The 14,722-nt window shown below is 54.6% G+C and overlaps 1 protein-coding gene across 2 annotated transcripts in view; it reads left to right on the top strand.

Annotated features, from left to right (window-relative positions):
- The first annotated feature begins 226 nt into the window (after positions 1-226).
- Positions 227-14,722, top strand: part of CNTN2 (contactin 2) — a 34,713-nt gene continuing 20,217 nt past the window's right edge. The window contains exons 1-2 of one of the 2 annotated variants that reach the window (XM_016937093.4): positions 227-405; positions 10,055-10,209. In XM_016937093.4, coding sequence (XP_016792582.1) covers positions 10,140-10,209 — 70 coding nt within the window. In that variant the 5' untranslated portion in view covers positions 227-405; positions 10,055-10,139. The remainder of the gene's footprint in view (positions 406-10,054; positions 10,210-14,722) is intronic. The other variant, XR_001711979.4, reaches the window with a different exon arrangement.

Genomic DNA, 14,722 nt, shown 5'->3' with positions numbered 1-14,722 from the left:
CATTATGGAAGACGCGCGCTGGGCTCGCTCCCTGGTCCTTAAATGACAGCAAATGAGGTAAAGCCAGGAGGGTGGGGACGGAAGGGGGGTGGGAGGGGGGCAGAAGGAAGCCATCTCCAGGGCCCCCGAGCGTTGGCTGAGGACCGGAGCCAGCCAGTGAGCGGAGCCTGGGAGAGGGAGGAGCACATCTTGATGCAGAGATGCTGCAGTGGCTCCGGGCGCGCTCACACACACGCGCCCTCACCCGCCACCGCCGCCGCGGCCGCCGCCGCACCCGGACAGCGAGCGGCTGAGGCCGCCAGGGCCCAAAGGAGAGCGGCCCAGGGGCTGGCGGCCCGGCCGGCCCCGGCTCACCGACTCGGGCAGCATCCACCTGCCCCAGCCAACACCCTTCTCTCGCCCCAGGTAGGTGCCAACCGCTTTTGTCTCCTCCAACCCAGGAGCTTCCCTGCGTGCTGTTATGGGCCGGGGCTCCCGGCTCAGTTCCTGTAAATATCCCCCTTGTAACTTGGGAGGGAACAGGGACAGGAACACTGGCAGGCTGGGGCCGTTCTGACTTCTCCCCTCAGCCCCAGGGTGGGTGCTGGGGCTCCCCTCCGCCCTGTCTACGTGGGCGGCATCCCGCAGGGCTCTCTCAGGCCGAGCCTGGCCGAAAAGCTGGACCCCAGGAGTGTGTCCAGGAATTCCAGTTGGCCAGCGGGCAGTGGCAGCTGCCTGTGGAGAGGGCAGTTTCTCCTGAGCCGGCCCTGGGCACCCGGTCCAGGACAGGACCAGTCCATACGGCCAGGGCCCAGGGCCTGCATGGAATTGAGCCGGAGTCCCCAGTTTTGAGGTCACCCAGGGTCTACCTCTGCAGGGTGACCTCTTTGCAAAGTCTTGCTTCAGTTGGATGGAGAGGGAGGCTGCGGAAGAGAGAGGGGAGAGTGGAGCACAAGTTTGGGCAAAGGCCTGTCCAGGAACTGGGACTCAAGGAGGAGAGTCCTGAGGCCAGTCACATCCCAAAGGGCGAGAGGCTGGGGCTACCGGGCTGAAATTCCTTTCCTTCCCTTCCCCCTCCCAACCTTAGCTTCTCAAATCCCTCCCCCCTATCCTCACTGGTGGGAGGGAAGGATTTGCACAAAGTTTGGCTTTCCAGTAAGGAAAGGGGCTGGGGCCAGAATGGTATGGGGAAGGGAAGGGGCAGAGCTGGGGAGTTCTGGAAAGAGAGGGCAATCCTTCTGCCCAGCACCGTGGGGCTTACATAATGGGCTGGAGGTGGGGGGCAGCCCCAGCCAGTGAGTGTCCAGAGCTGAATCCTGTCACCTTCTCCAAGAGGGTCTCTCAGGTCTGGGAAGCAGCGGGGCATGGAGAAGGCAGTGCCTATGGAAGGGGAGAATCCTGCTGCTACTTGGGGATGGAGTCGGGCACCCTCTAGCCCCAGATCCCTGGGGGTTGAGCCTGTGTCCTAGGGGTGGGGGGGGGGTGTCCAGTGAGGCCAGGAGGGAGTGGGGTTGTGCATGCCATGGCCCCAGCCCTGGAGAAAGGTGGGTTTCAGCATCTTTTCCCTCTGCTCAGAAGGAGGTGGGAGGAGGAACAGCCCAAGAAACCCAGTGCACAGGTGATGTTCTGGTCTCGTCTGGGCAACAGTTTCGGCCTCCTCTCCCAACCGTCTGGCCAAAGACGCCTCAGCTCACTTAGCCTCCGAGTCTCTCTACCTCCTGGTCCCACCCATCCAGTGGCCGGATGAGCCACTGGAGATCGAGTGCAGCAAAAGGTGGGCCACCTGTGGGAGAGGCTGCTGTGATCGCACCTGGGACAAGGAGATGGCCTGGAGGTCACAACAGGTGCCCTCACTCCTGGCCTTGGGAGAAGGGAGCTCTCCCCTTAAAGACAGCAGCATCCAAGCCCCTCCCCAGGGTGCCCACCAGTTAACCCCTTTCTAGCCAAGCTGCAGAACCATGGACAGGGCTTTTGCCACAAGGTCAGAGTCCTTCCTAATCTCCCGTGGAAGTCCTCAGCAAATAAGAGGGAGGCAGGAGGTGAGACAGACAGGAAAGGGCCCCTGACCTGATGATGTCAAAGTCACCCAAGGTCCACCTGCCTCACAGGTGCAGAGACCACTGTGCTCACACCATGAGCGGTGAGGGAAGCAGAGGCACACTGCTTATGGAGATGAGTGCCTCAGACTCCAGGAGCCTGCTCTCATTCCCGGCTCTTTCTCTCTTACTCTCCTCCCTTCCTCTACTCCTTCTTTCCTCGCACTCCCTTCTCTCATCGCGTGTACTCCACCGGCTTCAGCCCTCAGCCTCCTGCCGCCACCATTTCCCCTGCCAGATTTCACTCCTTATGCAACTCCATTCCAGCACCTTCTCTGCCAGCAGTTGTTCAAATACAGACACATGTGGGATGGGCCTCCGAGGAATTGTGCTCAACGGGGTGATTGCACATCTCGTCTCTGGCTGACCAAACTTACTCCTTAGGAGCATGTACATAGACAGGTGTACCCCAAGGCATCCTTTCTGCCTCTAAAGTCACCAGGGAAGCAACGCATTTGGGGTGGTTTGGAGGATGCATGGTGCCCTCTTCAGAAACCTCCTTGAGCCAAACGTTGGTGAGAAAGCGTATTTCAAAGACAATCTCTAAGCCTGAGTGTGGGTGGTATTTGTATTTTTGGAGGGATTCCTAGGGCAGAACCAGGGGGTTGGAGAAGAGGTGATTGATATGCAGGGGAGGAAGAACCAGAGCAAAGAATATGCCAGGGAAGCCAGAGCGACTTAAGTTAGACTGCAGGAGATACTTCCTGGCTAGAAGAGTGAGCCATGAGGAGGTGGGGCAGTCTCCTTTCAGATGACTCTAAGGATGGTGTGGAGAACTGGGGTCTGGTCCAAGGTTAGAGAGTCCTGCCTAGAGGCAAAGGTTGGGCTGGCTGACCCTGTAAATTTCTTTCAACTTCTAGTAATCCTCTTTCAAATGGTAAAAGGTGGATGTGACTCAGGAATCCATAAGAAGGCAGACATCCTTTTCATTCCCTCATGCATGCTGGCCACCCCTCATCCTTCAGGACTACAACCCCAATCTAAACAAACCACCCAGGGGCTATTGCTAACCTGGAACATTTATGGGAGTTTCTGTGGGCTCTGTATCCTGACGGTAACCATCCTAGAGTAAGTCCTTTCTTAGTTTGATGATTCCTTGCTACAAGATTAGCCCATGTTTCTTTGTTTACCAAAGAGAATGCAAACAAAAGCAAGGAGTGTGATATTCTCATCCAAAACCTGAACACCTCCCATCCCAGGACACACTCAGGCCCAAACGCATCTCAGTGTCCTTTTTACCTAATGAGACATTCAGTTCCCTACTTAGGTGGGGAAGTCAACCCCAGCCCCTCACACACACCCATCTAGTCAAACCTGCTGGGTTTCCTCCAGCCTAAGCCCACATCTTCTCAGTGCCTGCCACCCTGAACACCCTGACCAAGGGGTTCTCCCACCCTGTGCCTGGCTGGAGGGCAGCCTTCCTGCAGTGCTGCCCAAGGGATGAAGTTAATCTGGACCCCAAATCCAAAGGAAACTAGCTTGAGAGGAGGAGCAGGTTGGACCTCACCCCCACCAGGCTTAAGCTCTGAGCCACCCTGGAGGAAGCTGTCTAGGAACTGGGGGGAGCCTCCTTGCAGCAGAGTTGGGGGACATGCAGAAATTGCTCTGCTAATGCACAAGGAAATTTTCTTCCTGATTTGCTTTTTCAGAAACAAGTTGAAACCATTGTTCTTATGCCTGGCATCTCAAAAAGGGATCCTTCTAAAGCCCTCACTCACTGCCTCACACCACACACAGAGCAGGGCAGGCAAGTAGGAAAACCTAAGGTCTGGGGGTGGCTGGCTTCTGATCCTGAGCTTCCCAGGAGGATGGAAGCCTCTCTTCTTCTGTCCACTCCCTACTTTAAAGGGTCTCTCTGTTAGAGTAGGTCTCTCTTGCAGGGGCAAAGACTCTAGGCTCAGATCAAGGGCCAGACTCCCCCCTGCCCAATGCTAGAAGATCAAACAAATCCATGAGCCTGGGAGCCACAGCTCTCCCCAGAGGGCACGTCAGCACCAGGGCTGGGCCTCGGGGAAGCAGCTGCAATCACAAAGAGCCTGCAGAGAGAGCTGAGCAGCTCACAGAGGGGACTAAGGAAGGACGGGGCTGCACGACACCCCTGGTCCCCACTGGGGCTGAGGAGGTCCCTATGTCCCCATTTCTGCCCTAAGGATGTCTCCAGCTCAGGGTACACAGAGACCCCTCAGTCACAATCCTTCACCCCACCCCTGCCAGCTGCTGCCTGGCCTGGCCCACTGAGATCCTAGCAGCCCCCACCCACGCCACCACAGAGCCCTGTACTGACCAGAGGGGCATGGGGATGGTTCAGACCTTCCTGGAGGATGATGGTGCTGTCCCAGGAGGCAATTCTTGTCTTAGGCAAAGGAAAAGGTACTGATCTTAGTTCCCACCAGGCAGGAGGTGAGGGCGGTTGAGAAGGAGTACCTGCTTGGGAGTGCCTGTCCTGGCCGCGTGACCCCCTGAGCACATTGTACCAGGTATAACTCTGTCATGGGGGCTGTGTCCTTGTGCCCTAGTCTGGGGTGCTGTGCTAGTGCTTACCTATGACCATTGCACCTTTGAGGCGTAAGAGAAGGGAGGCATCTGCCCAGGAGATTGTGGGTTTGTCAGTCTCCTAAATACATATGAGTGCCGCCTGGACGTTGTGACTGTATAGAAGTAAGCCAGACAGGCACTGTGGCTGCGGACACACGGCTGTGAGATTTCTCAGTTCTAAGATCTGATCTTTCCTGAGCACTCACTATGAGCCTGTGATGGTGCTGACCTCACAGCAGTCCCATGGGGCGGGTCCTACCCTTCTCATCCCATTCTTGCAGATGGGAGAGTGAGGCTGGGAGAGGTTAAGTAATGACTGTGATAACCAGGGTTATACTAGTTAGTTTTATTAGGGTTATACTAGCTAGACAGCAGCAGGCAGGTTGACCCAATGGCCTGCCCTGTTAACCAGTGTGCTGTTTTATAGGATAGAGGTCAAGCGGGGGCCTGAAGGGCTCCTCGAGTACTTTGTAGGCTGATAATAAATCACTTAGTCTCTGCCCACAGCTGGGCTCTGAACTCCCCTTTGCTACCACCATCCATCGGAAGTTGCCAAATCTCTCATCGCTCTCCAATCTCCATTACCGGGGAGAAGGGGAGACAGATTCAGGGCCAGGAGCTGGGCATCCCAGTAGGGAGAACTCTGGGGTGGAGGGTGTACCTTTTATTTTCTGACTGGCTCCATGCAGGGGGCCTTATCCCAGAAAACCCTGTCGTGTGTTGGAGCCCCACTCACAGCCTTCTGTCCCCCAGCTGTCCCCCAGGCCCTTTGTTTCCTGGGCCCGACAATTCAGCCAGCTCCCCCTGGTGCCCCTGAACCCCCCAGTGGTCCACTCCCCCATGTGCTGGTGCCTCGCAGGACCAGCCCCTGCTGATGACAGCCTGTGCTTGCCTGTGCCAGTCTGTGCCTGCACCCCTGCACCAGGGCAGCTGGCCTGGGCGAGGCTTGGCTGGCTCAGGGTTCGCAGGGCCAGCTCTGGGCCTGGCATAGCTCCACTCCAGCCTTGCTCCTGACAAAAAGGCCTCCTCCATCCTGGGCATTCTAGAACGCATAATAGGGCAGATGGTATGGGGAGATGACTGATCGGTGAACTCATGAGCGCATTCTAGGCTGCACTCGGGCGGTCGGGGAGCTCTGTAGAGGCAGTAACTTTATTACTGTCTCCCCTGTGCTTAGCACAATGCCTGGCACATGGTCAATAAACACTGTGATGGAAATGAATGCAGGGCAAGACTGGACGCCAACTGCCTCACCTTTAGGGAGGCAAGGAGCTCCAGCCTTTAGCCCAGACTCTGCGTGTGTGTGTGTGTGTGTGTGTGTGTGTGTGTGTTTTCACCCAAGGCTGTGGCACACAATGGAGCTCAATATACATCTGATCAGGCTGATGGGTCTGTGGTGCTCCCCCAGGGCAACCCCAGGTGCTCCTGGATCCCAGCCCCTCCCCTGCAGTCTCCTCTAAGGCTGTACGTCTTGATCCCTAGAGGATACCCAGGATCCCTGGGCCGGATTATTCGTGATTACCCATGATAATTACTTATGGTAATAGAGATAACAGACAATTCTGACTACTGGAGGTGGAGGCGAAGGATCTATGATGCAAACCTCCTGGTGGGTTTCAGGGAAACAAGGCAAGGGGCTGAGTCCTCACACCCGACACACACACACACACACACACACACACACAGACATACACACAAAGACCGGACATCATCATACACAGACACATAGACACATACATACATACATATACACATATATACATATATGTATATCACACATATACACAGGGACATATAGACACAACAGACAGATACCCACAAGCATTACATCCATGCACACTGAGACACAGACACGCAGACACACCCAGCTGTCACCAGCACTGCTGTGGGAGCTAGGGACTCCGGGTAGGAATCTGCTCAGAGGCTATCCCGGAGTCTCCAGCCCCTGGTTGTCTGTCTCTGCCTTGCTCTGGCACATTCAGTACAAGTGCCTGGAGCCCAGGCTCCTCCCCAGGCCAGCACCCTGCCCCCAGTGAGCTCCTGGGCCTGACAGGCTGGCAAAGAGCAGGGAGCAAACGATGATTGAGCACCTTCTCTGTGCCAGGCATCAGGACGCAGCACACCAGTGCCAACGGGGTGATTTTCCAACTTTTTGGAGCCATGGAGCCCTTTGTTTAAAGGGAACTTCATAGGAAAGTCTTGCATATAAAGCAGATACAAGTGGAGCTGCTCTGGCTGGAGTGGGGAAGGAGTCTGGAGCCCCATGCTCTCTCCCTAGCCTCCCATGGTGGCCTTGAGACAGGTCCAAACAGCCCCAAGACTTCACAGCAGTTTGAAAACCACTGCAGGGCACTCTAGCACCTCATGGAACCCTCCAAAGAACTCTGTAAAGTGCATGTTACAATCTCCACTTTGCACATGAGAAAACTGAGGCTTCACAAGGGGCATTAACCTATCCAAGCTCACGAAGCTGTTCAGAGATGAAGTCAATATTAACAACTCCTGTTTATCAGATTCAAACCCTGGAAGGTCCCGACACCTCTCTGTTCTGAGGATAACTCCCTGCATTTGTATAGCATCCAGGGACATATGTCTGTGATTTCCCCTGACCAGATACCCTGCTGACCCTAGAGCTCTGAGTGTGTGTGTGTGTGTGTGTGTGTGTGTGTGACAGAGAGAGAGAGAGAGAGTTTGTCTTGGGGCTGCCCCCAGGAAGCACGGAAGACCTGTCAACCCTATCAAGTATATACAGACTGTCCCTGACTTATAGTGGCTTGACTTACCATTTTTCAAATTTACAATGGTGCAAAAGCAATACACATTCAATGGAAACCATACTTCGAGTATCCAACAACTATTCTGTTTTTCACTTTCAGTACAGTATTCAATACATTACATGAGATATTTAACACATTATTATAAAATAGGCTTTGTATTTGGTGACTTTGCCCAACTGCAGGTGAATGTAAGTGTTCTGAGTACATTTTTTTTTTTGAAATGGAATTTTGCTCTTGTTGCCCAGGCTGCAGTGCAATGGCATGATGTTGGCTCACTGCAACTTCCATCTCCCGAGTTCAAGTGATTCTCATGCCTCAGCCTCCCGAGTACCTGGGATTACAGGCACCTGCCACCATGCCCAGCAAATTTTTGTATTTTTAGTAGAGATGGGGTTTCACCATGTTGGCCAGGCTGATCTCGAACTCCTGACCTCAGGTGATCCACCCGCCTCGGCCTCCCAAACTGCGGGGATTACAGGCGTGAGCCACGGTGCCCGGCCTTCTGAGTACATTTAAGGTGGGCTAGGCTAAGCTATGATGTTCAGTAGATGAGGTGTATTAAATAGATTTTCAACTTAACGATATTTCCAACTTTCAGTGGGTTTATCGGGATGTAACCCCATCGTAAGTCAAGGAGCATCTGCATGAGCCCCATCATGTGTGCCCACGCATGTGTTCACTGGCTCCTGGAGGCATATAATCACAGTTGTTCTTGACCAGTTAAATGCAACATACAAGGAACAACTATGATGTGCCAGGTACTTTGCTAGGCATAGGTAATACCAAGATGAACACAACACAATCTCTCCCCTGGGCAGCTCAGAACCTTCTAATGGAGATGGACACAGTTCTACAGGCAGGGTACCAAAGCTGTAGTCAAGAACAGAGTGAACTGAATTTTTTGCGTAGACAGGGGCATCTTAGGCCCTTCCCGGCAGGGATGAGACATGGACAGGGCCTTGCAGGAGAGACTGCCTTGCCTAGGAAGGGCATTACAGGAGAGTGAAGATGGATGTGCTGGGGGAATGTCGGAGGGGTTGCAAGTGCAGAATGTCTTGAGTTCAAGTCGAACTGAGAGTGGCAAGGACAGGGAGGGGCAGGTATTTTGGGAGAAGTGGCACCTGGGCACCCTGCCTGTCAATGGGAAGTGGATATGAGGCTGCAGTCGGGGTGGAGGAGGGAGTGCCATCTGCTCCAACGCCCCCCACCCCCCGCAAAACACCCAGCTTCTCGGCTTCCTTGGCCATATCCTTCCTGACAGGCCCTGGGGACAACTCTCCCTTCTCTCCCCCCAGGCTCCTTTGGGTGCCAACTGTGGCTGTGAAAGAGGCAGGAAAAGGTTGTGGAGTGGTCAAATGTGGAGGGTTGAAAGGGTTTGGGAGCTCTCTTCCTGAGAAAATAGAGTGTGATGTGAGACAGGGCAGATCCTGAGCTTGCACTGGCCTTCAGCCCCTGCACAGGCCTGAGAGGCAATCTTAGGTCCTCTGCAGCCTTCTTTCTCCACATCCAGGGGACAGCATTCCCAAGCCCTTGGCCACTCTGCATTCTGGGAGCATCACCAGAGCCAGAACACTGAGATCCAGAGATGGGACGGGTCTTGCAGGCAGTTGGTGAAAGGGCCCCCAGCCAGGCTCTCTCCCCAAGCCCTGACCCCCTCCCACTGCTCTTAAGTTTCCGCAAAGAGGGCAGGCAGAGCAGAGCAGCAGAATCTGCAGCCGGGCTCGCTGGCCCCTGTGGAGGCTCTGAGCCCAGTGACCCAGGTTCACTCTGATAACCAATAACTGGAAAGCAGGCCCCTGACATTCCACACTCCCCTCTGAACTAGGAAAGTCCTCCCAGGGACTGGGAGTGAACGGGGAGGCTGGCTCTGCCCCCGCCCTCCCAAGAGAAGGCCCCATCTCTGAGACTGATGGGACAGGCGTCTGACTTGCTCTCAGCAGCTACAGGGAACAGGTTCTTCTCCAGAGCTCAATGATTGAACCAAGCCTCAGCTCATCTCTGTGCAAGAAGGAGGCTCCTCTGGGAGATGCATTAACTCTTTCGACCCAGAAAGCCTGCTGGGCCCCTTCACCCATCTGGTTGGGGGCATTGCTAATGAGGCCAAGGTCATGACTCCACTGGCAAGAGGGTGTGGACAAATCAGTGAGACCCCTCCTCACTGCTAGGAAAACAAGACTGGGAGACTTAAGGCAGCTCCCAGAGGGGCTTACTAGCCCCCACCCAGACAGCTGAGGGGAAGGGGCAGGGGGAAAGTCAGCCCTGAGCCCACCTGCCAGAGGAAGATGTTACTGACTTCCAACCCATGCACGAGTCCTGTTCTCTTCCGGCCTCGCCTCAAGAGCTGACGGGCGAGACGGCAGGTGGGTTCTTACCTCCCAATTAATCACTGCTTTCACTTCCTAAGCGGCACCCCGCTGGCTGGAATGGGGGCAGGTGGGGGTACAGGGCTGAGCCAGACTCCCAGGGGACCAGTAGGAGGCACTCAACCCCAGGAAGAGCTTCTTGGTAATAGCCAAGCCCCTTCCTCTGGGGCCCTGGGGAGAATTAGTGCTTGGGCAATTCCGGCAGCTCCCCAGGCCGAGGTAAAAGCTTTACGGACCCAGATGTGCCTGGAGCTGGGAGGGGCGCTCCTCGGCTCAGAGCCCTCCTTTCTGTCTGCCTCCCCAGGTCCTTCTCAGCCTCCAGCTGGGCTGTCCCCAAGCTGAGCTGAGGCTCTTCTCCTCCGATCCCCACCTCTGCCCGGACATCCACCATGGGGACAGCCACCAGGAGGAAGCCACACCTGCTGCTGGTAGCTGCTGTGGCCCTTGTCTCCTCTTCAGGTAAGAGGGCTCATCTGGGCTTTGAAGCCTAGCAGGCATGATTATAGTGTTATATCCTTGCTATGATTTGGGTGACAATTACAGAAATCATTGGCTCTGCATTGTGGGAGCAGCTAGATTTCTGAGGCCATTTCCTTGCTAAAATTTCCCATTTGTAGATCTTACCTTCCTTTGAGTTTAGGAGGAGAGGGAATATGTCTTTGCCGTATTATAGATGAAGGAAGAATGACCCAGAGAGGGTGAGTGGCTTACCCTAGGTCACACAGCAAGATGATGGCACGCCAGATCTCCACAATATCACCCGGAGTTGTAGCCTCAAAGGCTGCACTGTCCAATATGGAAGATAATAGCCACATGGGACTGCTACAACTCAGATTCAATTCCATTTTAAAAATAATTTCCTCAGGTGCACTAGCCACATTTTGAACATTCAGTAGCCATATTGGATAGCACACAGCATAGAACATTTCCATCATTGCAGGACGTTCTCCCAGACAGGGCTCTGTAGTCCCCTGACATGAGCAGACAGCGGTCAATCCCACTAAACCCTGGAAGGGTTTCTTAAGGCAACGCTGCATCCCAGCAAATGGACCGAGCATAGAACAGGATCTGGGAAGAGATGCGGCAGACGAGGGAGCTCAGGTTCTCCTCCCAGGGGAGCTTCCAGCTTGGAGGAGAGGCAGAGGAAGGCTGGCAGGAGGGGAAGGAGAGGGTGAAGAGGGCAGGCCGAGAGCCACAGGCCAGCTGGACTCTGGAGAGCATGTCAGGCCAGAGGAGCCGGGCCGCTGGCCTGTCCTAGGGCAGGAGGGAGGTCCCCAGCCGCCTCCTGCTCTAAGGGGTCTGCTGGACCCACTGCTTGGCCTCTGCCCTGACCCTCAGCCCAGATCAATAGATGCTTCTTTTCTCCTTAAACATCTCTGTGGGACTCTCCATGGTCCTGGAGTTCTAAGCACCTCAGACTCCACCTCCCCTACCCCACACCCCCTGCAAGGCTGCAGCCGGTGCATTTCAGGTCCTTTGTCTCACGAGGGAGGGACTCCACTGGCATATTTTCAGACGTTCTCATTCTGTCCTCACTGCTTCCCAGTCCTGCAGCTCAGTCAGTGAGGCTGCTGGGAAACAGGGCTGACTCAGAGTGTGGGGGGAGCCACCCAGCCCCCCAGGCCTCGCTACCTGTCCAAGGGTCCACCAGACTGGGAAGAGCTACAGGGATGGGGAGCCTCCACTGCACAGAGCAGGAGATGCGCACCCCAGACGGAGCAGAGGGGAGGCGCCTGGGCTTCTAGCATCCGCTCCCTCAGGGACACCTCAGTGCTGGATCCACACCTTCTGAGGAAAGGGGTATGGACAGCATCCAAGGTCCTTAGACCCAGAGACACACGAAGCCAATGGCCAAGGGGCTGGGATCTGGTCTGCCACCTCCCAGAGCTCCAGAGAGAGTCAGGAGTGGCAAATCCCATCGCTGGCCCCCGCCCCTCCCAGGAAGATGCCTCAGCTCTGGGCTTTTCTTGCTGCCCTGTCCTCGGGATATAGCTGTGGATTCCTGGCACTCCAGTGCAAGGAGGGGTATCAAGGATCCCTCTCCACCTTCTCATCTCTTTAACTCCGTTCCTCTGCAAGGTTTCTGATGCCTGTGTTTGGGGGAAAAGTTACCAGGACAGGGCATCAGAAAAGAATCAGAGAGGATGAGGAACAAGAATAAGGAAGGGCTGGCCTCACCTGGGAGAGTGTGTTTTGTTGTTGTTGTTGTTGTTGTTGTTGTTTGGGGGTTTTGTTTTTGTTTTTGAGATGGAGTCTTACTCTGTTGCCCAGGCTGGAGTGCAGTGGTGTGATCTTGGCCCTCTGCAACCTCTGACTCCTGGGTTCAAGCAATTCTCCTGCCTCAACCTCCCGAGTAGCTGGGATTACAGACACTTGCCACCATGCTCGGCTAATTTTTGTATTTTTAGTAGAGACGGGGTTTCACCATGTTGGCCAGGCTGGTCTCGAACTCTCGAGCTCAGGTGATCCTCCTGCCTCCGCCTCTCAAAGTGCTGGGATTACGGGCAGAGAGTGTGTTTTTGCATGTGCATGTGTAAGCACACACACGGGAAGGCTCATGTGTGGGTGGGTGTGTATGTAGCTGAAGAGGCAAGTGTGGGTGTGTGAGGGTGTCTGTGGATATGGATGGCTGAGAGGCTGGAGGTATGAGTGAGGTGTCTGCATGGAGGTGGTACTACGCTGGGGATAATGAATGTGTCCAGAAAGTCTCACAGCACAGTGTGACCAGCTCTCATATCCCAGCCTGCCTGCAGAATGCCCAGGGGCATTTTCTAAGACTTGGTCTCCTGAGCCTCACTCCAAGAGATTCTGACTCCTTATCTGTGAGATGGAGCAGGGCCTCTGGTGGTTCTGATGGGAAACAGAGGTCAAGAGTCAGGGACACTGGGGTTAAGAATGCTTGTGGTGGGGTCAGCCTGGCCAAGGTCCAACCCCCCAGATCTGCTCCTTCTCGCTGTGGGATCTGGGGCAAGTTATTGAAGCTTTCTAACTGTCAGTTTCCATGTCAGGAAAATAAGAAAATGGCAATACCTATCTTGTAAAGAGGTTATGAGAAGGAAATATGGAGCATGGTATGGGATAAATAGTAAGCAGTCTGTCTATAGCACCTACTTTTATTATTATGAATGCATGGATTATATATAAAAGTCTCCATGGCCATCTATAGCTGTGTGTTGGGCGGGAATGGATGTGTGTGTAAATGTGTGTATCTTGCCATTTGAGCAGCTTAGGGAGGTGCATATGTACGAATGTGTGTATGACATGAGCGTGCATATAAGAAAATGTGTGTAGGTGAGAGATGCGAAGGGGTGTGTATGTGAATATTTGGGTGAGTGGACAGCTGAGAGCAGAGGAGAAAGGTTTCTCGGGAAGAAAGAGTCTGAATGTATCAACATGCCCTGAGCCCACTCAGCCACCCCATCACCCAGCGTTCCTGGAAGCTGCTATTGTACTAGGTGGTTCCCAGCAGCCCGGCTGCCTCCCAGCGCCTCCTTTGCCTCCCCTCCCAGCAGTGCCAGCTGGGGCAGGATTCCTACCGTACACCACCATCATTAACTTGGGATTAAGCTGGACTTTCCAGCTGAGATGATGCCGTCACCGCCCGCCGCCTCCGCCTCTGAGGCCTGGGGCGGCAGTGAGGGAGAATGGCACGAGGGATTCCTGCACCGGGCCATTCCTGGGAGCCCTGCCTCCTACCTCATTCTGAGAGCTGCTTAGCAGCTGCCCTCACTCCCAGGGGGCCAAGGCTGGGCCTCAGCTGCAGCATGGGGCCACCCCCTACCCCTGGAAGAGGACTGATGGCTGGATGCGCTGGGAAAGGAACTAATTGGTTAATGGGGATCCCTTTCCCCATGACCCACCAAGGAAGGCCTGAAATCAGCTGCGTTAAGAGGTAGAAGCCAATTAGGGATAGCCTGGCTCCCACCTGACACCGCAGAAGCAAAACGGACTGGCCCCACCAGTCAGCAGAGAGCCCACCCCAGCCCTGTCGAAGGGCAGGTGTGATGTCCGGCCAATCTGTGGCTCTTCATCCCCTGCCCTGCCCTGCAGCAGGACAATGATGCATGAAGAGAGAGGAGTCTGCCCCATTTGCCTGTGTGGTGCTCATTGGTCCACCAAGCTCAGGAGAAATTGATCTGTCTGTGCCACAGACTTGCTGGGTGACCATGGGCAAGTCACTCCCTTTTCTGGACATTTCTTGAATTGTGATACTGGAATTGTATAAAACTGCCACCAAAGCAAACTGCCCACCCTCCACCCACCATAAGGCAATCCTTCTCCTCCAAGTCCCCACCCCACACGTGGCTCCAGCAGACATCTGCTGAGCACACTCTCCGTGCCCGCCACCTTCCAAGGGTTTGTCTGGCTGAATCCTCATGCAGACCCTGGGAGGTGAACTCATATTCTTTTCATTTCACAGGTGAAGATACTGAGGCTCAGAAGAGTTCTATAACTTTCCCAAGGTCCCACAGCTAGTAGAGGGCCAGCCTAGTCCCCAGGCCCAGGCCTCGTTGGTCCACACTGCCCCAGTAAGGGTATTAGGCTCCAGGGACACACATCCTCTCTGCATGTTTGTGGCTGGCGATGTCTCATGCACCTCACACCCCACAGATCAGTTCTTCTGTAAGGGTCCCTTGAAAGCCGCCTGGGAGGTAGAACTGCTTCCATTCTGAGGCCCCAGCATCTTGAACTTTATGGCATTTGCTACCTTGCACTGTCAATTTCCTGTCTCCCTCCTTGGACCGCAAGCCCCTTGAAGAAGAGGGACTGTGTCTTAATCATCTTTACAAGCCAGTCTCTAGCCCAGTGCTGGGTATAGAGCAGGTGCTCAATACCTAAGTGTAGGATGGGTGATTGATTGAACTAGTATGGCCAGATGGGGCCTGCCCAGCCTATTTAAATTCAAATTTAAATTAATTAAGTAATATAAAATGTAAAATGTCGTTCTTCAGTCGCAATAGCCACATGTCAA

This window comes from Pan troglodytes, chromosome 1, assembly GCF_028858775.2.
Source record: "Pan troglodytes isolate AG18354 chromosome 1, NHGRI_mPanTro3-v2.0_pri, whole genome shotgun sequence".
Lineage (NCBI taxonomy): Eukaryota > Metazoa > Chordata > Mammalia > Primates > Hominidae > Pan > Pan troglodytes.
The sequence above is the reverse complement of the archived record's forward strand: the minus strand, read 5'-3'. Positions and strand labels throughout refer to the sequence as shown.